This window comes from Notothenia rossii, assembly GCF_949606895.1.
Source record: "Notothenia rossii genome assembly, chromosome: 3".
NCBI lineage: Eukaryota > Metazoa > Chordata > Actinopteri > Perciformes > Nototheniidae > Notothenia > Notothenia rossii.
The window spans coordinates 76737049-76760125 of NC_136901.1; the positions used below are offsets into that span (position 1 = coordinate 76737049).

Genomic DNA, 23077 nt, shown 5'->3' on the forward strand with positions numbered 1-23077 from the left:
GTTTATGGCAAATTATTTCGACAAGGTAAAAATGAAGGATGTGGCATACGATCACATCATGAAATAACCAGTCCATTAATATGGAGCTTTAAACATGGACTGCATACAGTGTCAATTACGTAAAATGATTTAATTAATGGTGACTCTGCAAGGGGGGCATTGTTTAAAAGGGTAATAAACAAGAAATTGCACTGCATGTGCTGAGGTCAACATAAAGTGTAGGAAATAATTAAGCAGAATGTGCACCTTTAATATCTCATAGCATGCAGATCTCATTGTGCACTCACTGAATAACAACAACCTCGCTTGAATTAACCAGAAAAGAGGACAAAACAATTACATTTAAATGAAAAACACAAAATAACTGCTAACAACAAGCAATATAAGGCTACATTAATAAAATAACCTGTCCCTTCTAACAAAATCAACAGTTAAACAACACAAAAGCAGACATATTTTAAACAATAAAACATCCACTGCAGGTGAAGCAACACACATAGCCCCAAGCCTGTTTTTCAGGTTTCAGGCTCGAAAATGACATTCCCAGAACAAATGACCATATATTCCCTTCTAAAAGGGTTAAATTAATAGTATTTTTTTTCAAAGTAATGATAAACCTGTGAGTTGGATGTAGAAGAGTCAGAATCAATATAGATGTTTTTAATTCTAAAGAAAATTCAGATTGAACATGATAAAAAACTGTAAATTATAGTGTCCATCCAAAACATATTTTGTACTTATAGTGCAAACTAACCTTGGATGATGGGTTAGTAGACTAAAGGCTTTAGGAATCCAAAGTACAACATATAATAAGTACCCTGTGTCAAGATTGATGCAAAACAAGTGATATTTGACCTTTTTAGAAAAAATCCTCTTCTGGGGCCATTTGGGTGGATTTTCCTTATCTATGGCCCCCCCTTCTTTGATTTTGACATCTTTTTCTGACCATTAGAGCCAATGGGCGAAGGGAAATCGTCCCGCACACACTCATGTTAAAAAATAAAGGTGGTGTCTTCGCGTATTCAATCTTGCTACAGGCGTAGGAATGGCCTGCTCTACTATTTTAAAACGGAATTGCAGTTTTATTGCTTATAGATTATCAGAACATTTCAAAGGGGACACAGCCACATTGGATACTACATCATCGTTGTTATCGTTTTAATGCCATTGAAGATCAGTTTTGACCAGACAAAACCAAGGTAAGCCATGTTAGCGTTGTAGGCTACCTAGTGCCACATGTTTTGATGTACGTTTTTGTTGATAACGTCGCGTGTTTGTATCTTTCAGTGTTGAGGTGGGCACCGTTAGATTCTGTGTCTTTACGATCATAAACGATGTGTTGGATGTGCAGCTAGAATAAGTAATAAGGGAGCTAGGAGTGATTTTCGGTGCAGTAATAGGTTAGCATTTTTCGCTCGGGGCTAATTCAGAGGCTCACTGTTAGCATTGTGTGTTTTTTTGGAAAAAGAAAATGAAAAAGATCAGTTAAATTAGTTTTTTCTCGTTATATGGATATAAAATATTCATAGTTTATTAAATATTAAGGTTCCTTAGACGTCGTTTCCTGCAAATGACGCGATTTCGGCCCCGAAACCGGGTCCGTGGGGCTTAAGAGGTTATTAAAGATAAAGACATCTGCAAAGTGTAAGTGTAACCTGTTGGGCTGCATGCTCACACTAAGTTAACACCTCCTATAAAACCACCTGCAGGAGTCAGAGTTCCTGTTAGCTGGTAATTACCAGACTACGACCGGTAAAATATGCTGAAGACCGGCAAATCTAAATCTCTCCGGTCAAAGTGTCCGTTCAAAATAATTTCCGTTTAGCGCAATACCACATCAGTTGCGCAACTTGTGCCACTTATGTGACAGAAAAAAGAGTATGTGACAGACAAGAATAGTCCATTCTATTGAAAGAGATGTCCTGTATGGGTTGATTGTGCGTTGATCTGTTGGTAATGCCTCGGGGTTCCGGTGGGCATGTAAACAAATGCATAATGCTGCGCTCAGCGCTGGCTGCGCTATACTTTGCGGCCTCACCCGGTTGCATAGCGACGATTATATTGTTTAGGTGTCTTTTAATAAGCAGGTTGTCCTATAATTAGCTAGAACTAGCTAGATCTGATCGATATGGACATAAAGAGTAAAGTCTAATCTGACGGGAGAGAGAGTCAGCTGCTGATTGACGAGTCGACACGCAGCTCTGCATGATCACATGCAGCGGTGAGCGGAACAAAACACACACTTCAGGTTAGAATATCACACGTAACTATTTTAATTACCTCTCAAACTACCGTAACTAGTTATAGATATGTTTAGTTTTACTGTCGGGTCACTCATTACTGGTCCGCGAGCTGCATGATACTGACGGGCTGTCAGGAGAGGGAGAGAGCGCTCCGTTTATTATTCCCATGTTATTGTAAATTACTGTTCACTTTTGAATAATGTAGTTAATCTACTATAATTAGTTTGTTTAATATCGAATCATATCAATTTGTTTTAAAGCACAATAAATAACAAAGAAGACATTTGACCGGCACTTTTCTCATTTAGTCCGGAAGATTTAAACTTTAACGGACATGTTGACCGGCGAAAAAAATATTCTAACGGGAACTCTGGCACCAGTGTGTTGTTTGTACTCACCTATCTGGACGGGTTTTTCTGTGAGCCTTGTCCACGGTCCTCCAATCTGCTCCAGACTTCTGTTATTCTCTCTGTCCCACTGTACTCAACGTGAGTAAACATTATAAGATTATTGAGGTTCTGTACTTGGGATTAAAAGTCACAAATAGCTGAATGGTCTCATAAACTTTACAAAGGTCACCACTGGAGGATCCACCAATACCGTTACATTATTAGCAATTAGCATTCACCTGTTCACCATCATTGCGGGTGTGTTTGACTTGAGTCTCCTCTTCTTCGTTTTAAAAGTAGGGTAGGTAAGAATGGAGAAACCAGCTCGAGTGCGCTAGAATTTGAAAGTACACAACCAAAAAAAATCTGCCCCTTCGTTCTGACTTCCTTACAGAGCCCCTCCTCCAACACACACGAACGCGCACATGACCAATGAGGGCACGAGATAAGCTTGTGCACGAGATGGAAGGCTGACAGGCAGGTAAGCCATCCAGTTATCTGCCGCGGGCCGGGGCAGATAATTGGTCTACCTTTTTACAGTGCCACAGCTTCCACAGATTAAATATTTGTAGGCTACATATTTATTGTCAAAGCATTTAATTTATTCATTGCTATCGGGATGTTAAGAGCATTCCATGGAATATAACACCAAGTGTTTCTGAAGTGAATTACCTACCCTACCTTTAATTTGGGGTTTTCTGGGAGTTGGAATGATTTAAGTTGCATTACTGCCTCCTACTGGTTTCACGACATCATTAAATGGTCTGGTTTGCATAAAGAACACACCTAAATGTTTATTTTCTCTTTCTATATATATAAATATATAAATTATGAATCTGGACTAATTTTGTCATAAACCCGTAGCCACTTCAGACTTCTTGCATACAATCAGGACATGAACCACTATCTTATTTTCTTGACACTGACTTTCACATAAAAGCCATTTGGAGCATTTAGTCAATTACTGTAGATTCTGAGTTGTAGGTGTGTCCTGTTGATATATTATAAAGCCATGAGTTACACAATTAAGGAGTTTCAACACCAACATGTTTTTTTCCCGTTCTCCAAACCCGATTAAGCATAACAATAATTATTATATAACACAAATATGAAACTTTTCATGAAATAGGGCGATGTAATACAATGACATATTTCTGAAAGTCATTTACAATTCATTAAGGGGATCTTTTAGTAATAAGTAACAACAACAACAAAATTTAAATCAAGATTTTCCTTTTTATTGAAAACTTGGCCAGGATTCTGTACAGCAGAGAGGGTGTGCAATGCACAGGGGCAAGAAGACGGGGGCAGGGGGGCTCTAGGGAGTCAGTTTCCCGTGATACCTGAACCGAGAATCAAGTTGGTAAAACAGCAAGGGGAGTCTTGTTCCCTCTCTGGCTTATAAGAGGATTGTGGAGGGGGAATGAAGTGAGGGACTAAAAAAAAGGGAGAAAATGGGGGAAAGCAAAGCTCAGCCCATAGGGGAGAAAGAGAAGAGTAGACAGAGAGGGATGGAGGGTGGTCCATCTTCCACTGAGGTGGGACAGATCTAGATCCTCACCCTTCCCCTCACTGCATTATCACATCGACTGTTTAAGGTACTGGGTAAGGCCTCAGACATCTCTCCCCCTTTCCTTCTTCCTCCGCCCCTCTCCCTCACTTCCGCTCTTTCTCTTTCTCTCCTTCCCTGAGCCTCACTTGCTGGCCATGGTGTAGCAGCCCTGCTGGTGCCACTGCATGTCACGGATACGCCTCACGGACTGGAACTGAGGATGGCGGGCACCGAACTCGTTGAAGTGCTTGAAGTCTCCCTTCTCCAGCAGGTACTGGCTGCCACGGTATCCGGGGAACTGGTATCCCACCCAGCTGGAGAAAACAGAGGAAACATGTCAGCCCCGGATGCTGTAGGTACATTTTCTTTCTATCAGTGACAGCTTCAACCACTCACGTTCCACAGCTGACAATGATGCTGCCAACTCTGTCGGTGAAGCCGTAGGAGAACAGGCTGGGAACGTCATCATCCATGATCTCCATCTTGCGGCCCTTGAACTCTCCAACCTCGTACAGGCAGATCTTGTGCTTCTCAGCGTCCTGGAGTAGAGGAAAACAGGGAGAAATACTAGTTTAGCTGGCAGTCGAAAGCAGAAAAGAAACTTGTGAGTAAGAAATCAAGCAGGTTTTTTTGTACCATTTTGACGGGCCTGAAGGACAGCAGGTAGTCGTTCTTCTGGCAGTTGCTCCAGGAGTCCCAACGGGGGTACTCTCCCTTCTCCAGGATGTACATCTCACCACAGAAGTTCATCTGCTCGAAGCCCACGAAGCTGCAGAGGAGAAAATATTATGAAGCATCCATGCTGCAAGATGACTGCATATAATTACAAAAAAAAAAATCTTCTTTGAGACTTACGGTCCGCACTCAACGCGCACAGAGCGCACACGGTCCATGCCCATCTCACACACATTCATGCACTCGTTGCTGATCTCGATCATGCGACCCTGGAAGTTCTCCTGGTCGAACACGTACATCTGGAAGGGACAGATAAACAAAGATGAGTCAGTTATCTGTTATATGATAACCTGAATATATCCTGATATCCCGTGCAAGAGATACCCACCTTGTAGGACATCATTCCCATCTCAGACTTCTTGCTCTGAGCAGCCTTTCCGTCGGTCTGGGAAGAATTCTTGGACTTTTCACTGGACATGATTGCTGGGTGGAAAGAGAGAAAAAAATCACAAGAGTGGAAACTTTGATATGACAAATCAATCCTGTTTGCACCAGTGAAAGTGTTTCGAGATAGAGGAAAGACTATAAATGTAACATTTTTAAAAGGTATTTAAAATAAAGTGGATAATTTAATTTAATCTATGCCTTTTCCTTCTGATTTGTATCTCAACACACCTGTTGGTATACAGTATGTGTTTGTACCTTACCTGTGTGTGTGTGCGTTTCCTATTAGAAGCCTCACTCGAAGTGTGTGCGGCTCGAAGTGCGCACCTCCTTTATATATGCTGGCGCTCACAGGAGAGGGATTATGGGTAGAGAAACAAACCTGCTGAGGTCAGAGACACGAGACAAAAGAAACCCCACATCATCAGAGAGGGACGGTCAGAGGGGGCGGGCGGAGGCAGAGGCTGACTGATGAAGCTCAGACTGAGGACTAACAGAACAAATCTGATAGAAGTTGATGTTTCTGAAATCAACTTTTAGAGGTAAATCATGCCCCCTAAATCAAATAAGCAGCATTCATTTATACGTCATATATTCTCTAGTCTACATACCAATCTGCTTATTCAATTTATAAAGCAGTATGACACATGAATACAATGACATGAATGTTTAACTGTGGCTAAATGAATCTGCAAATTAAAAGCTTTTTCATGAAAGTTTTTGAATGTTTCCAGATAATACCAGTCATTAACTTTTGTGTTACATTATATCTGAATAAAATAGTCCCAATTTTTTGTTGGGTTATTACAGTTATTAAACCTATCACCTGGAACACCCCCACACAGAGGTTTGAAACCATAATACTCATAATCGTGGCACGTTTGTTTTAATTTAGAATTGGATAAATGTGACTGCAGGGAAACTTTGAAACAACAGTTTTTCATCACAGCACAAGCACGTTGTTCTCCACTTTTTACACCATTGACATAACCAGATCTCAGATCTGTGTGGAAACAGGTGTAGCCTATGAAGGTACACGCACTAAATCGTTTGTTGTAAATTAGACTTCATTGTTTGAACAAATAGCACTGAAATTCACTTTATAGTTATCTAGCCTTTCTATTCTCATATAAAGACACACCAGTTATCTTCTTCTGTGTATCACTGCCTCTCTACTCCGCCGTTAATCCCCACATTCTCCACCCCACCCAGGCCCATTGTGCCGGGGCACGGGCTGGACTGCTGACCGGGGTCCGAACATACCGGAGCGCCTTTGTTCCGCAGCCCCAGCAGCACTATGGGATGTGCTGAGCTGGCCTTGAAGCAGGACAACGGCATGCAGCGGACACGCATCCAACCCGGGGGCGCGCCTCACTGCCGGGTCTAACCCATAGGTCTAACCAGAGCCGTGAACGCGCAACAGCAGGCGCGCTCCCCGACCGTCGGTATAAAAATGAGGCGCCAGGTTCCCGCAAAGCTCTACGCGAGTCAAGCCGTAGGCGTATCACTTTCAAGCTCTTCCAATAAAGTGCCAATCTAGGTAAGGATGGTTTCTGCTCTCATACAGCTCAGAGTCAGACAGACAGACAGACAGACAGACAGACAGACAGACAGACAGACAGACAGGTGAACCCCAGGTGCTTCACGCAGACACTGAAAAAAACAAAAGCACTTTCTGAATCACCTGTACAACACCTTAATTTTAATCTGAATTTAGATTCAGATTGTTTTCAACATTTTAAAAAGATAGAAAGACAGAAGGTATATTAACCATTTCTGGCCTCCTGATGTTTAAATTCAGATTTTTTGGGGAGTTGTACTGATTGAATGTTATACAGAGATTTGTGGTGTGCCTTTAGAAGTGAGAATGTAACACTACAACAAATTGTGCAGAAACAGTGTGGAATATCTCATTGTTAAATCATTTATGCTTTTAAAAAAAGTCTCTAAAGGTCCTGTTTTTTTTAAATTTACATCTCAGGACTAAAGATGTACAAAACTACAAGATCCCCAATGATGCAGCCTCTGGTCAACTCTGGCATGGGCATGGCTCCTTTCTTCAAGGTAAACACTCACATTTGAGCAAAGATTCTGCTTGATGCTGAAAGCTAAAGGAGGATACCCCTTATACAACTGTAATGCCAACATACTTCTTGTAACTTGATGCCTCTTATCCTCTGTCTCCCTCAGGTGACTGTGTTCGAGCAGGAGCATTTCCAGGGCAAGTGCCTGGAGTTCACCTCTGAGTGCTGCAACATCCAGGACTGTGGACTGGACAACATCCGCTCCATCAGGGTGGAGAGCGGAGCGTAAGTGTCTCAAACATGTTACACTGTTAACAATTAGACTTAGTGTTCTGACAGTACAACATGTTAATGAAATATAGTCAAGTAAAACTGTTATCCCCCTTTGTTTTCTATTGATTAATCATTACAAACAACAAGAGGAGATAAAGAGGAGTCATGTGGACGCTTTAAGCACCAAGAAAATGATGTTGTTGACTATGCAAAGGGGCTGAATTGTTTTTGTTCTGAATGAAAGAAAGCCTATTTTGGAAATAAAATGCTTTTGAGCTGCATGATTTAATAGAGCATCCCTGTGACATAGTCCGAATTTAATTACACCCGGATCTAAATTAGATGGCTCTTCAGATGGCCATACAGTGAAGTGATGATAACATCTCTCTCTCTCTCTCACTGATAAGCTGGGTGGGTTTTGAGCACCACGACTTCCAAGGCCAGCAGTTTATCCTGGAGAGGGGAGAGTACCCCCACTGGGACGCTTACAGCGGCTCCCTCTCCTACCACGTGGAGCGTCTGATGTCTCTGCGCCCCATCTTCTGCGCTGTGAGTACATCCTGTCTCTTAGTGTTCAGGTGACATTCGACCTTTACCCGGGGATTCCAAAGTCAAACTTTTTCTCCCCCCCCTCCCCATGCAGTCCCACCAGAGCAGTCGCATGCTCATCTTTGAGAAGGAGAACTTCATGGGCCGCAGTTCTGAGATCTGTGACGACTACCCCTCTCTGCAGGCCATGGGTTGGATGATGCCCGAGGTTGGCTCCATGCACGTGCAGTGCGGCGCGTAAGTGAACCTGATTGATGGGATGCATTTTATCAGGACATACTCGAAATGCTCCTCCACTTCCAAGGATATTTACACTTGAATATCCATTTCAAATCTGGCTACCAAAATATAAATGTAAAAATAAACCTGCACATAGTTTATGTATTAAACACACAAGCTAAATGTCCTAAATCCCCCCACTCGTCACCACTCCCACTAACTGTTGTTTGTTTCTCCTGCAGCTTTGTGTGCTACCAGCACCCTGGATACAGGGGCCAGCAGTACATCATGGAGTGTGAGAGGCACAGCGGAGACTACCAGCACTGGAAGAACTGGGGGTCCCACTGTCAGACCCCCCAGATCCAGTCCATCAGGCGCATCCAGCACTAAGAGGCAGACTGAGACAGAGACAGACTCCCCTCGACCCCTCTAAACCCCTACCTCTTTCTTTATCCCCCTCTTCAATCCTTTCCTTCCTCTTGACTTGAGATGCAACAGCCGCCCCCTTTACCAATGCTGCCAGTGTGATAAGAGACAATATCACACTGTTAAAGCACAGGGAAACACATGCTCCAGATACAGACACGCTGACACTCATAGGGTCTTTTTACTTGGTTTAGAGGTTCCGACGCACTCACACACACCTGCGCTGTACTCCTTACCTGAGCTGGGCGATGAGTAGAGTGAATCCTCAGCGAGCTTGAACAGAGGGGAGGTGAAGCTTCAACATGAAGACATGATGAGAGAAAGCCCCCCTAGCAACCAGTCTCCTCAGTGCAGCTCAGATGTGTTGTTGTGTGCAGGAGGTTGATTACTAATAAACTCCATTTCACTTCATGTCTTCTTTTTTTATTATAAAAGTGTGAATGATGAATACAATGTTCTCTCTTTGCAGCATGAAACACCACCTGTAGGTTTTAAAGATTTAGAGAAAAGGGTTTGCATAGGGTTTTAATACACACAAAGAGGAAGAACTATCTAAATGTCTATACATTCTCAAAAGCATTTGGATAAGTTTCTTATTATGTTTTGATGAAACACACTTTATAGTTTATTTTTTCAAGTCAGGAGTTCAGTTGTAATTGAAACCATTCTTTTCAAGTCTGAATATGATTAACTTTAAACCCCTTAAAAAAATGTTTTGAATTGGGAAAATAACAGGATAGAGAAGAAACATCTTCAGTTTCATTCATCACAAGGACATGCATTATCTTTACTTTTCAGTGTGTCGGCAGAGAGAGCTGGAAGCAGTGCGAATTTAGGAAAAACATGTAAACAGACAAACGTAAAGAAAGGATAGAATATATTCCTCACTCTGCGTTTAGCAAAAATGCTGCAAATACATAAAATATAATTAAATTCACAATTGCTGTTTTGGCAATATGCAGCATAAAGAAACATGCTACTTACACACCAGTATCATTGGACCTATTTACTTACACGTTGTGTTTGTATTTTACATTTCTTTGTACATAAAAAAAAATTCACACCCCAAAGGTGAAACCATTTTGAGTGAAGTGCATGTAGAGTCACAGAAAAGAGCCTCTGCAGGAAGTAGAGAGGAACCTTTATTCTAGAAATCAGTCAAGGCTCAAAAGAGCCACACGGAACATTACCAAACATAACGTAACAGTAAAACAAGGAATACAGAAGTTTCCTGGAACATTTCCAACTAACAAAGGCTAATATTCTCAACGTTTTTACAACTAAAACAGTAATAGTCATAAGTAATAAAACACTCGCCTAAAACACACTTTTTGATTGTTTTTGCACTGCATCTCTTTCTAAACTGTTTCTATATCGCTGTTTTTCTCACTTTCTGCAGTTAAAACAAACTATGATGGATATCTCTGCTTAGTAAACATAACATTACTGAACTTAACAGCAATAATTTTTTTTACATAAAATCAACTGCTTAATACCTCGAAAGAATAAAAAAGTCATGGTTAGCTCAACTCAGGAACTGAATAAGTGCATATGAACTTCAGTCCTCTTTTTTGTTGCTGATGTAAGTGCCTTCATGCGTTATGATGCACATGTTTGCTTTTTTGTCTTTAAATCCAAACATATAGCCAACAAGTAGCTCACAAATCTCTCATGTGATTGTCAGACATTTATAATTAGACGTTATTTATCTTCAGCTTTAAGCTAAATGAAAACAATTCAGGAATGTTTTTCCATGAAATCAAATAACATGAACTGGAGAAGACAAGTCGAAAAAAACCTGACAGATACTTTTGAAGCACCCGAGTGTGACGATCCTTGTTAACTAGCTCACCTCACAGTAGCGATGATGAAGTGTAGATTGGATTGTCTCCCACAACGTCAATATCGTCGTCTCCTTCCTCTTCCTCAACCTCTGAGCACTCTGTCCAGCTGAAGAGCACGGGATCAGGGGCGGGACTGGAACCGCCAATCACATCGACGTCCTCGTCATCCTCCCAGCTTCCTGTCGACGTCAGACTGAACTCTGTTGCTGAAAGTGAAGTGGGTAAAAGTGAAAGCTTTGCTTCAACACAATGTGACAGAGTCTGAGGTGAAGTGTCCGAGTCTTCAGGTTCTCCGTCCACAGCAATCATCTCATCCCCGCTGCTCTCCATCTCACAGTCAGTTTCTCTGATGTTGATTTCACCCCTGTTTGTTTCATCTTCTGTTGGTAAGCACTCTCCTGCAATGGGAACAGTCTCGACAGAGACTATGTCCCTCCTCTCTCTGGGAGCTGGCTCGGAGACACAGTCTGCAGATTTAGAGCTCAGTGCGCATGTTTCAGAGGTCGGCTGTGCTGTCTGCTCAAAGCAGACCCTCTTAGGCACAGAGGATTCCTCCCCCGTCTCCTCTGGCTCGGTGTGTCTCTTCTCTCCCCTCCTTGTTTCCTCCTCTACCTCTTCCTGATGCTGGACTGTTAATTCTTCTTCACGTGTCTCTGGATTTCTCTGTAGTTGTTCGTCCATTACACAGGGCTCCATAGGCTGTGGCTCAACAGGTAGTGATGAACTCTCTGTAGAAAATAATAATCAGACACAGATCATGTCGGTGCAAAGCTATCTGACAGACAGCATGAATCAGGAAAAAGTAACATCGTCTAAACACACACTTACTCCACGCCAAACAGATGTAATCATACTTTCTTAGTCAGGTCAGAATGGTTGCAACAGTGGAAACCACGTCCATATTTAAATATTATGCGTGAAACTAGGGCTGCTCGATTATGGCAAAAATCACAATCTCGATTATTTGGGTCAATAATTGTAATTGCGATTATTAAATGCGATTATTCATTGACTTTGAAAACATCCATTTATTGGAGAAAAACATTTGAACAGTATGTTTTTAACAGTTGATTACCCTGAACTTTAAGTATAATTCAACTGAAAAAGTATTAAAAAAAGAAAAAAAGTAATAATGAAAGAATAATCGTTTTAGTTAGATTACGTGGTTTTCGTAATCGTTGCAAGCCATAATCGTAATCGCGATTAACATACGATTAATTGAGCAGCCCTACGTGAAACTAGCTCTATGTAAATTCAATCTAAATATTTATTGCACCGCAAAAAGAGTCTTTATATGTTTTATTCTCCAGACTCAGAGAAATCTGAATCAAAATTATGAAATCAAACAATTTCTTTAATATTTATAAGTATGTTCAAACTAGATGTGTACAATATAAAATGTAGAAAAGATGTATATACTTTTAAATGTGCATCATCGTATTCATTTCCAATTGTTTGTGGATGTTTTTATCACACTGGATGGTGATCTCTTACCATTAGATAAACTGTCTCTTCCGGGGCCAGCTGATGATGGTCGCTTAGTTTGAAGTGGCTCCACAAGAAAGGGCGCACTGTCCTGAAAAACAAATGAATCATATTCAATCATAAAGACACATTTACAAACAAGAGTTTACAGCAATGCTACCAATACCAATGCTTATTTATGTAGTGTACTTATGCCAAGCTTTTAGCTAAATGTTAACAGGACACAATGACAATGCTAACAGGCTAATGTGAAGCAGGTGTACAAATCACCGTGTTCACCATGGAATGGTAAACATTTAACAGGTATTTGGATTCAAATCTAATTTATTTGACTTAGTAAAGTTTTTACCTGAAGGCATTAGTTAGAAAGAGTTAGCAGGCTTTATTATCTCAGAGAGTTTTGTTAACAATTTCATTTGAAATAAAATGCAATAAACATATAAACGTTTCTCCTAAGACTCACTGGCCGTTTCTCAATTGCGAGGATGCTTGCTTGGTAGCACATGTCTTCCGAGTCACTTCCTTCAGAAGCTAGGCAAGAATCCTTCCTGGCAATCGGAAAACGAAGAGTGGAACAGGCTAGCAAGTGTGCAGGTGTACGTCATATGAGAGGCCCCGCCTTACATTTTCCGCCACAGATTTTGGGAAATTGGTCCGTGCGCAAAGCATTGTGGGGATTTGAAGGACGCGAAGTCTATCCATGTGCAGACTCGAAATTACCCCCAAACCAAGGACGCGGCCTTGATGGAATTCCAAGTATGCTGGGGATTGGAACAGTCCTTCGGCGGCACTCGATGACGTAGTATCCTTGAAATATAGGCTTGGAAGCCAGTTTCCTCGCGATTGAGAAACGGCCACTGTTTGCAGACTACTCTGTGTTTCGCCACCAGTATCTTGAGAGTATTAAATTACATTCTATATTACTGTTAGCAGATAGGGTGTCACCAAATCAACCAGGATGGAAATCATGAGGATTAGCACTTCAAATAACAGATGTTTAAAAGACACATTTGGAGGTTGAAAAAAGGTCAATGCTCACCATGATATTTGCCTCTCTTAAGCGGCTCCTGATTGGATAAGTCTTTCTGCTCCATGAAATCGGCGGAGCTGCTTCCCGGACGCTGTCCCGTGGCTGTGTCACTGATGATAAACTGCGCTTTGTTTTGGCAGATTTCTGAAAAAGACATTCACACACAAAATAGGGTTGATACATTTGATTTCACACGCTGTGGCAGTAACAACTGAGTTTCTTCCTCACATGTACAGTGGGGCAAAAAAGTATTTAGTCAGCCACCAATTGTGCAAGTTCTCCCACTTAAAAAGATGAGAGGCCTGTAATTTTCATCCTAGGTATACCTCAACTATGAGAAAAAAAAGTCCAGAAAATCACATTGTCGGATTTTTAAAGAATTTATTTGCAAATTATGGTGGAAAATAAGTATTTGGTCTCCTACAAACAAACAAGATTTCTGGCTCTCACAGACCTGTAACTTCTTCTTTAAGAGCCTCCTCTGTCCTCCACTTGTTAACTGTATTAATGGCACCTGTTTGAACTCGTTATCAGTATAAAAGACACCTGTCCACAACCTCAAACAGTCACACTCCAAACTCCACTATGGCCAAGACCAAAGAGCTGTCAAAGGACACCAGAAACAAAATTGTAGACCTGCACCAGGCTGGGAAGACTGAATCTGCAATAGGTAAGCAGCTTGGTGTGGAGAAATCAACTGTGGGAGCAATTATTAGAAAATGGAAGACATACAAGACCACTGATAATCTCCCTCGATCTGGGGCTCCACGCAAGATCTCACCCCGTGGGGTCAAAATGATCACAAGAACGGTGAGCAAAAATCCCAGAACCACACAGGGGGACCTCGTCAATGACCTGCAGAGAGCTGGGACCAAAGTAACAAAGGCTACCATCAGTAACACACTACGCCGCCAGGGACTCAAATCCTGCAGTGCCAGACGTGTCCCCCTGCTTAAGCCAGTACATGTCCAGGCCCGTCTGAAGTTTGCTAGAGATAAATTTAGATGATCCAGAAGAGGATTGGGAGAATGTCATATGGTCAGATGAAACCAAAATAGAACTTTTTGGTAAAAACCCAACTAGACGTGTTTGGAGGAGAAAGAATGCTGAGTTGCATCCAAAGAACACCATACCTACTGTGAAACATGGGGGTGGAAACATCATGCTTTGGGGCTGTTTTTCTGCAAAGGGAACAGGACGACTGATCCGTGTAAAGGAAAGAATGAATGGGGCCATGTATCGTGAGATTTTGAGTGACAACCTCCTTCCATCAGCAAGGGCATTGAAGATGAAACGTGGCTGGGTCTTTCAGCATGACAATGATCCCAAACACACCGCCCGGGCAACGAAGGAGTGGCTTCGTAAGAAGCATTTCAAGGTCCTGGAGTGGCCTAGCCAGTCTCCAGATCTCAACCCCATAGAAAATCTTTGGAGGGAGTTGAAAGTCCGTGTTGCCCAGCGACAGCCCCAAAACATCACTGCTCTAGAGGAGATCTGCATGGAGGAATGGGCCAAAATACTAGCAACAGTGTGTGAAAACCTTGTGAAGACTTACAGAAAACGTTTGACGTCTGTCATTGCCAACAAAGGGTATATAACAAAGTATTGAGATCAGTGTTTCCGCCAGACAAGGGCTGAGAGGGCGTCCACCCCGAGAGCGGGGGGGTTGTTTTGAATTTTGACTTGAGCCGTCCCTTATAGATACTGCCTTTTTACGTTAGTGAATTGAATCATTTGGCTCGGCTCTCTTAAAGCGCCGGCTGTTTCGGCTCCCAAACGGCTCTTCATGTTACCACAGTTTAACGCGGAGCCTCAGTTTCGCCGCTGCGAGGCTCTGTTGCTCGCAGCTCACGTGCGTGCTCCACTAAAACCCCCCCGCTCATCACGTCCAAATCGCGCACGTTCCGTGTTGTCCTGTGGCAGGCACCTTCGATGTCTGGGAATCAATCTTCAATACTACGAAAATAATCCCACCAGACTCCTTTGCCCCTCCAACAGCGGGATGTCCTTGTCCTTTTTCGTCATTTCAAGCGATAAAAACTCTCGATCTTCTCTCGAATTATTAATATTTTTGGACGCCCTCGGCTCGCATTCAGGGCGTCCCGAGCTGAATAAGGGCGTCAAATGACGGCAAGACGGCCCCCTGGCGGAAACGCTGATTGAGATGAACTTTTGTTATTGACCAAATACTTATTTTCCACCATAATTTGCAAATAAAGTAAAAAATCAGACAATGTGATTTCCTGGATTCTGTCCCCCCCATTCTGTCTCTCATAGTTTAGGTGTACCTAGGATGAAAATTACAGGCCTCTCTCATCTTTTTAAGTGGGAGAACTTGCACAATTGGTGGCTGACTAAATACTTTTTTCCCCACTGTATAAGTATCAGACTGTGCTGTACTGGTGACAGCAGAGATCATCAGAAGCATTATCAGAGCGGAGTTAGCAAAGTTTTCCACCTTGACTTCCTTGCAGCTGCGCTCCATCACTTCGTCCGACAGCCGGCCGCTCCTCTCCAGTTTCAACCCAGGCGTATGAAGCAGCTTCACGTCTCTCTGGTCCAAAATCTTTGTGGTCTTTGTTCCACTGGATGACACCGGCTTCCTCACCCTCTTCCTGTCCAATGAGAGCATATACGGCTTTATTCTTCTCCTTTTGCTTTTTCTGATTTTGTCCGGTGCCGTTGATCCCTCTGTGTGTTCAGGTGGAGCGGCACTGCGAGCAGTAGACAGTGCACGCCTCAGAGGTGTTTCAGCCTCGTCACTCTGTTGCCTGGCAGGATGAGGTGTATTCTTTCTCTGAGCGGTGTTAGGGCTCTTGGGGGTTTGGGTCTGTCTTTTTCTTCTGTTTCTTCTCGGGACAGTGTGCAGCTGGCAGGCCTCGGTGCGGCTCTGAGCGCCCGTCCCCGCCTCTTCACAGGCGGAGCAGCTGTCCATGTAGTGCTCGAAGGACTGGAGTAAGGTGTACAGCGTCTCGTTCACCTCCCCCTCCCCCTGCTGCTGCAGAATGGGGGTCCCAGGGTTTGCTACGCTGGGGCTGCCCCCTCCTCTCGCTACAACAACAACAACCCGTGGGGACCCATTGGAGCCTGATTGGTTTTGTGTCACAGTATTTCCACAGGAGGCCACGTCGCTGCTGCGGGTTGGAGGAGGAGGCTGAGGCTGAGGAGCATCGTTGTTTTTTAAAATATCGAGGTCGTTCATCGCTTCCTCCAGCAGACGTTCAATGTGTTCGGGCTGTTCCTCGTGAGGGGGAAGATGCGGGGGCCTCCCTCTCCTCGGCCGCCCAACGGGAAGACCGTTCTGTTGGGAAAAGAATGTATCAATTGAAAAACAATAAAAAGTACTAATGCACGAGGTCTTGAAATGTGTCATAAAGTGCTTTTAGATTTCTACAGTGAGTATACAATAAGTTTGATATCTGAGTTGTTTTCCTCTTCGAGCTAAATGGTCAGAACTCAAGGGACATCTTGATTAACCAATGACACTGACAAAGATGTGGAGGGCTGTAGTTAAAAAACACATTTTATTTATCACACTTTCTGTTATTTATGTTTACAAAAGAAAATGTGATTCCTTGGTCATTTATCAGGATTTTATTTTTTAATGAAAAAAACTCATTACAGATTTTAAACGATCCTCCTGATTCATTTCTATTAAAAATCTAAATATATTATTTCAAGGTGTAAAATGCTCTCAAACTGACAAGGGAGACTGTTTTCATATTCCATTTAAGTTGTTATGTTAAATAACTTGTGTTTTTTTATTAAACTTGTGTTTTTAAGTATGCATTTTATGCCCCTTGTAGCACTTTGGGATTGCTTTTAGTCATGAAAGGTGCTTAAACAAATCAAATGTATTTTTATTATTATTATTAATGTTATGATTTGATTGTGTTAGAAGAGGACAGCGTTACGTCTGTACTCACCGTGTTAACCTCCTGCGTTGTTCTCTTCCTCCCACGCTGCGTTTGACCTCCTCTCTCCCCTTTGTATGGCAGCACGTCTCCCACCCCCCACACTTTGCCGGGCCCTCTTTTCTTCGTTGAATTCAGGAGCTCTCTGGGCTTCAGGAACAGCTTCCTGCCTGCAGCCCCTCCGTCCTGTCCCGTCCTGGGCGTCCCCCCCAAGACCCTCTGCAGGAACAGCTTCTGCAGCCTGCTCACCCCCACCTCCTGCACCTCTACCATCTGCGTCAACCCTCCTCTCCCCCTCCCTCCCGTTCCTGCTTTTGGTCTCCTGGCTCTCCTCTCTCCTGCCCCCCCTCTCCTGGCACCTCCCTCTCCTGCGCCCCGCCTCCTTCTTGCTTGCCCCCTGCCGACGCCCTCCTCCTTGTCCGGGTTCAGGAAGTGCTGAATGTATCCTGTGATGTTGCCATCAAACTGCTCCAGATTCTGGTCCTCCCATTCGTTAGCTGCTGCTGCTGCTTCTCCGGCTGGCTCATGGGGGGCGGCCCACCAGCTCTGAAGCCCTGCAGCACAGGGGGGTCCTTGGCTGGATAAAGGAAGAAGAGTCTGGGGGACAAAGGTGTGCTGAGGTGCCAAAATAGACGTGAACCCAGCTGCTGAGGTGGATTCCTGCATGGAGTCCTTGAGGGCATATGATAATTGTTGTGTTGGGTTTTCATTAGGTGGGTAGACAAGGGATATGGGAACGTAGGGAATTTGAGGGGGAACAAAATGGGAGGTGGTCTGTCCTAAACTCTGAAAAGAGGCTATATCGATGGTCTCAAGGGGGGCTGCTGGTTGATAAGCGGGAACCAATTGCTCTTGCAGCTCCTCTGTTTGAGTCCATGAGTCTTTTCTACCATCTGACAGTGTGTCTTTCCACAGAAAGGTGCTCCCATCCCTCACCTCTCTCCTCCACCTGCCCCCTCTCCCTTCATCCTCCTCAGGCATCAGCAGCTCCGTCTGCACCCCTGCCTCGGTGTGCCCCCCGTCTCCTTTCACACTGCCTCTCTCAAGTTGTCTTTTTGTGACCTCCACTAGCCCATGGATGCCAAGCTTGGCCGCAGCAGAGATAGCTTCCTGCTTCTCCTTCTCCCCCTCGCCTGCCATCTCCCCACTGTACAGCAGCCGGACCATGTGGAGCAGGGTGCAGGCGCCTAGAGCCCGAAACTCCAGGAGACGGCTCTGTCCTGCAGGGGGCTGTGGCGCGGAGGACAGAGTGGAGGAGAAGTGGGTGCTGAGAGCGGACAGGACACAGCTGTGAGCCGGCACTGAAACTCCTGCAGGACAGGACAGGTGTCAGTAATGATAATAGCTTTCACAACTACATAAACCATATGAGATGGTCTATCTGCAAACCTTCTATGTGCTGATTAAAAGATGACACTATAAAGGTAACAGTGTTTTTATACCTTCTGTCTTGAGCAGGGTGTCACAGAACTGGCTGCACTGTTGCTGTCTCTGCAGCTCGGCGAGGAGGAGGGCTTCAAACCCCGGCTTCTGGTAGCACCACATCTCCCCATCTACGTCTGAATAAAATAGTGGCCTAAGCAATACAAACATCATCAGTCCATATGTATTAATTATGATAACATACATTACACTGACAGTCCTTTTTGATCATTACTCTTTGCTGTAATGATCTGATCTATTATGATTTATCAATTCTGTGATAATCCAGAATAATATTAGTTGTTTTCTGTTTCTTTGTCATTTTCTTCTTTTTGTCTTGCTGAATTTCTATAAAAAACAGACACACACCCCCTTCAAAAATAAAAGCCCTATAGATATAACGTATCCTTACAGGAAGTGCAGGAACAGGGATGTTTGTTCAAATTAAAAGCCTAGAATATTACTGTATCCAAACAAGAAGCTTACATTACTCAGCTCTGGACATTGAGGGTATACATTTTGTTGTCTATACATGTTTAAACCTTTATTTTCAATATTAAGTTGCATCGCTATTTTCCTACTCAGTTTCAAGTTGTCCAACAGTCATTGCGTTTGAGCTTTAACAATTTTGATTAAAATAATTTCACTTTTCTGCATTTTTCCACTAAGTTCAGCAACACACTTTCTGTGTTGTAGCCAAAAGCAGCTACAGACACAATTCAACTAATACAATATTAAACTTTTTCTGAATTTTTAACTAAGACAGTTAACAAATTTGCGCAGCTTGCAGCAGGGCCAAATTCAGCATATACATTGGGGGGACACACACATCCCCCCCAATATTCAGATACGCTCAAAATCTCCCCCCCCCCCCAATATATAGCCTAACTGATATAACACAATTAAAATGAAATTGCTATTCTATGACTTTTTTATTTTGGCTATTTGTATACTTGAAAACCTTTATTTTCTGTTATTGTGAACTTCACCAAAATGATATATTCTTTTCATATGTAAATTGGTTCCGCCTTTGTTTGTTTATGCATACCTTTATTTTGTACCCGGGGGGTGTATTTTGCTGTCGCACATCGGATTCCAGCTTCAGTTAGCGTTGATGCTCCATGCAGGTCAGTCATGTTTTAATTTGCCCTCCATCAGTTCTGGTATCTTTTTCTAGTTAACTCTAAAGTAACCTATATTATTTTATTTTGTAATGGTAATGTTAATGAACCCTCCGGTTTAGCTTCTTTGTGTAAATAACTTGTAGTTCTGATGTTAAAACCAAACTTTTCAGGAATAGTAGCTAGGGGAGTGATTTGTAAAATATGCATAAAGAAAAAGTAAATCTGTCTACAGTTACATTACATTGCATTTAGCTGACGCTTTTATCCAAAGCGACTTACAATAAGTGCGTTCGACCAACAAAGTACAAACTTGAAGAAAACAGAATCATATAAGTACATCAGGTTTCATAGAGCCAAACATTTCAAGTGCTACTCAACTGGCTTTAGATAAGCCAGTCCTTTATTAGTATACAAGTGCTTTGTTAATAGTTCTATCGCTCCAAGTGGAGTCAAAAGAGATGAGTTTTCAGTCTGCGCTGGAAGATGTGTAAGCTATCTGCTGTCCTGATGTCAATGGGGAGCTCATTCCACCATTTTGGAGCCAGGATAACAAACCCACGTGTTTTTGCTGATGGGAACTTGGGTCCCCCTCGCAGTGAGGGTGCAGTGAGCTGTTTGGTTGATGCAGAGCGGAGTGCACGTGCTGGGGTGTAAGGTTTAACCATGTCCTGGATGTAGGAAGGGCCAGATCCATTCGCAGCATGGTACGCAAGTACCAGTGTCTTGAAGTGGATTCTAGCAGTTACCGGAAGCCAGTGAAGGGAGCGGAGGAGCGGCGTGGTGTGGGAGAATTTAGGAAGGTTGAAGACCAAACGAGCCGCTGCATTCTGGATGAGCTGCAGAGGTCGGATGGCACATGCAGGTAGACCAGCCAGGAGGGAGTTGCGGTGGTCTAGGCGTGAGATGACGAAAGCCTGGACCAGAACCTGCGTCGCTTTCTGGGTCAGTTGGGGACGTATCCTCCTGATGTTGTAAAGCGTGTATCTGCAGCCGCGGGTTGTAGCAGCGATGTTTGCAGTGAAGGACAGTTTGTTATCTAGTAGGGCTTCAACAAACGACTAATTTGATAATCGATTAATCTATCGATTAATGAAACGATTAATTGATTATTCGGATCGTTAAGGTTTTAACTGTACTACTACTTATATCAATACTGCTTATCGATCCGGTCCTTTTAACGATAGTATTAACGGTTCTTTTGACAAGAAATAAGGTAAACTAACTAAACAAATTGTGAACAAAACTAACATTGCTTTTTATTTTAATTAAATGCATAATATTTCACATCAAAAGAAACAACAATGTTTTAACAAATCATATTAAATAATGTGATGTAAACCGAATAGCTGAAACTTTAACAAAATAACTCAGTTACCTCTAATCATTAACCTATGTTTTTATAACTGAGTTAACTCTGTGTGTTGCTGCTAGCATACATAACACCTGACGTGGAAACGTTACTCGTGGACAGGGCTACAGAGCTACTAGAAAGACAGTCGAACCCGGTGCATTCCTCCGTCTGAATGTGGTGCACTTTTGCTAAGTGTTTAGACAAATTGCTCGTTTTACCGCCTTTATATGATAAACTGTTATTGCACTTTTGGTAACGAGCATTGTCCACATCGAGACGGCTAAAGTTTAACCACACCTCGGAGCGCGTTCTCTCCGCCATCTCCTGCTTGTGTGTGTAAACTGCCCCGCCCCCTCGCAAGCAGGCGGGGGAGAGATCTCTCGTCTGAATTGGGAAGATCGAAAATACATTATAGACGCATTTTGTAGTCATATTGCATATTAGAAACTGAGTTGGCGACACTAAGACTGCGATATAATGTTTATGTAGCAATAATACATATGACATTATGTTTTAAATGTCTCCTGTACCGATAAAAAAGAGCGATAACGTTGGAGCTTAACGGGGTGTAGAACACATGTGATGACGTCACCAACGAATCGACGACTGAATTAGTTGCCAACTAATTTGGTAATCGATTTTAATCGATTAAGTCGATTAGTTGTTACACCCCTATTATCTAGGATCACACCCAGATTCCTTGCAGTCTGAGTCGGGGAAACAACAAAATGTTCTGTTTCATAAGGGTGTTGAGAGATGTATCCATGGATTTAGTCCCTCATTTTACTCTCAAGGTGCACCAGATTGATGCATTTAACTTCAACATTTAAAAAAAAAATCTTACTGGGGGAGCATGCCCCCGGACCCCCCGAGAGGAGTTTAGGCCCACCACCTGCCCACACCCCCCGTCGAATTGTCCCACCCACATTGAGGATGCTTCCTATGCCCATGCCTGAGACACAGTTCAATGAATGAATATTGTTGTTTGTTGCCCCCTGGGGGTTTTAAAGTATCCCATGTTTTAGTGATTTTTTATATATTTTCCTTTAGAATGGCAGGAAATTAGTATTCAAATTTTGATTAAATTGTTGGTCCCCCCCATGTTGACTCTATGGTTTGGCTTGCAGCATGATAATGCATTTTCTAGTTGAATGGTTTTGCCCATTTAGTTTAACATTGCATTTTTAAATAACTTGAACAGCTTGCATGTCACACATTTTAATTAAAATTCTCCTTTTCCCCCCAAACAATATGTATTTTTCTCCGTCGTGCATTTGAGAGGTTGTTCTGCACACATGCAGGTTAGCATCACGGCTGACAGCTAGCAGCCAGCTAAGCTAACTGTGCGCCAGGAACAGACAACTATTCAATGCAGATCACCTGTTAACAGTTAACATGTCATGCACATTACATTATTGATTCTGACCAAAGTTCTGAGAACAACCTGAGCACTTTGCACTACTTTCTGGCACTAAAGATGTAAACATAAACGTGCACAGGTGACACATGTCGGATTCACTTACCGTATCAATGCTCTTTAAAAATTATGTCCGACGTGAAATATTAACTAATGTTCGTCTAAAATAACGATGTATCAGAGTGAGATTGACAAGCATTATATTGTTTAGTTGTTTTTTTGTTTTTTTGGGGAAGTCTATACGGGTCAGCGTGGTCATCAACGTGCATTGTCGTGTGTCGCTCATGGTGTCGCTCCGCCACCAGGGGGTGGAAGTGTCAGAGAGTACAGAGACACAACATTAAACACAAGATGATTCACTTCTAGTCCTTCCATTTTCGCATAAAAGCGTTAGCATTTTGCATGTGATCAGTGACAATATTATTTTAACGGCAGGGGCTGTACTTCAGTAAAATGACTCAAGTATTGCAGGTTCAGTTTCAAGGAACTGTACTTTTTTGTGTTCTTCTGTTTTATATTTTTCTAGAGTAATCATTGTTGCTTTATTCTTCTCCTACACTACAATTTAAAGGCTAATGTTTTTGTAATGCTCCACAATATGTGTTAACCTTCAGTTACTTTACATTTTTAATCCAAAATATAAATCGGCTAATAAATGATGATAACATTTTACGATATAAGTCAAGCTACACAGCA

At 42.7% G+C, this 23077-nt stretch overlaps 3 protein-coding genes across 4 annotated transcripts; 1 reads left to right on the top strand and 2 right to left on the bottom strand.

Moving 5' to 3' along the window:
- The first annotated feature begins 2674 nt into the window (after positions 1–2674).
- Positions 2675–9543, top strand: LOC307033153 (beta-crystallin A1-like). Its single transcript, XM_079671499.1, has 7 exons — positions 2675–2731; positions 6516–6843; positions 7285–7367; positions 7494–7612; positions 8008–8149; positions 8244–8386; positions 8611–9543. The coding sequence occupies exons 3-7, from the start codon at positions 7293–7295 to the stop codon at positions 8756–8758; spliced, it is 627 nt and encodes a 208-aa protein (XP_079527625.1). The 5' UTR covers positions 2675–2731; positions 6516–6843; positions 7285–7292; the 3' UTR covers positions 8759–9543.
- LOC307033152 (beta-crystallin B1-like) lies at positions 3849–5883 on the bottom strand. The gene is made up of 6 exons (XM_079671498.1): positions 5567–5883; positions 5248–5342; positions 5040–5158; positions 4821–4953; positions 4581–4723; positions 3849–4498 (listed from the first exon to the last, which is right to left on the bottom strand). The coding sequence occupies exons 2-6, from the start codon at positions 5335–5337 to the stop codon at positions 4327–4329; spliced, it is 657 nt and encodes a 218-aa protein (XP_079527624.1). The 5' UTR covers positions 5338–5342; positions 5567–5883; the 3' UTR covers positions 3849–4326.
- Positions 9544–9914: 371 nt separating the features above from the next.
- LOC307033822 (uncharacterized protein) lies at positions 9915–22706 on the bottom strand. Of its 2 annotated transcripts, none has more exons than XM_079672454.1 (7): positions 22488–22706; positions 18510–18626; positions 17080–18377; positions 15612–16454; positions 13163–13297; positions 12133–12214; positions 9915–11366 (listed from the first exon to the last, which is right to left on the bottom strand). In XM_079672454.1, the coding sequence occupies exons 2-7, from the start codon at positions 18610–18612 to the stop codon at positions 10648–10650; spliced, it is 3180 nt and encodes a 1059-aa protein (XP_079528580.1). In that variant the 5' UTR covers positions 18613–18626; positions 22488–22706; the 3' UTR covers positions 9915–10647. The 2 variants fall into 2 exon arrangements, with proteins under 2 accessions (XP_079528580.1, XP_079528579.1); XM_079672453.1 differs by having other exon boundaries at positions 18510–18643; positions 22488–22705.
- Between the last annotated feature and the right edge of the window lie 371 nt (positions 22707–23077).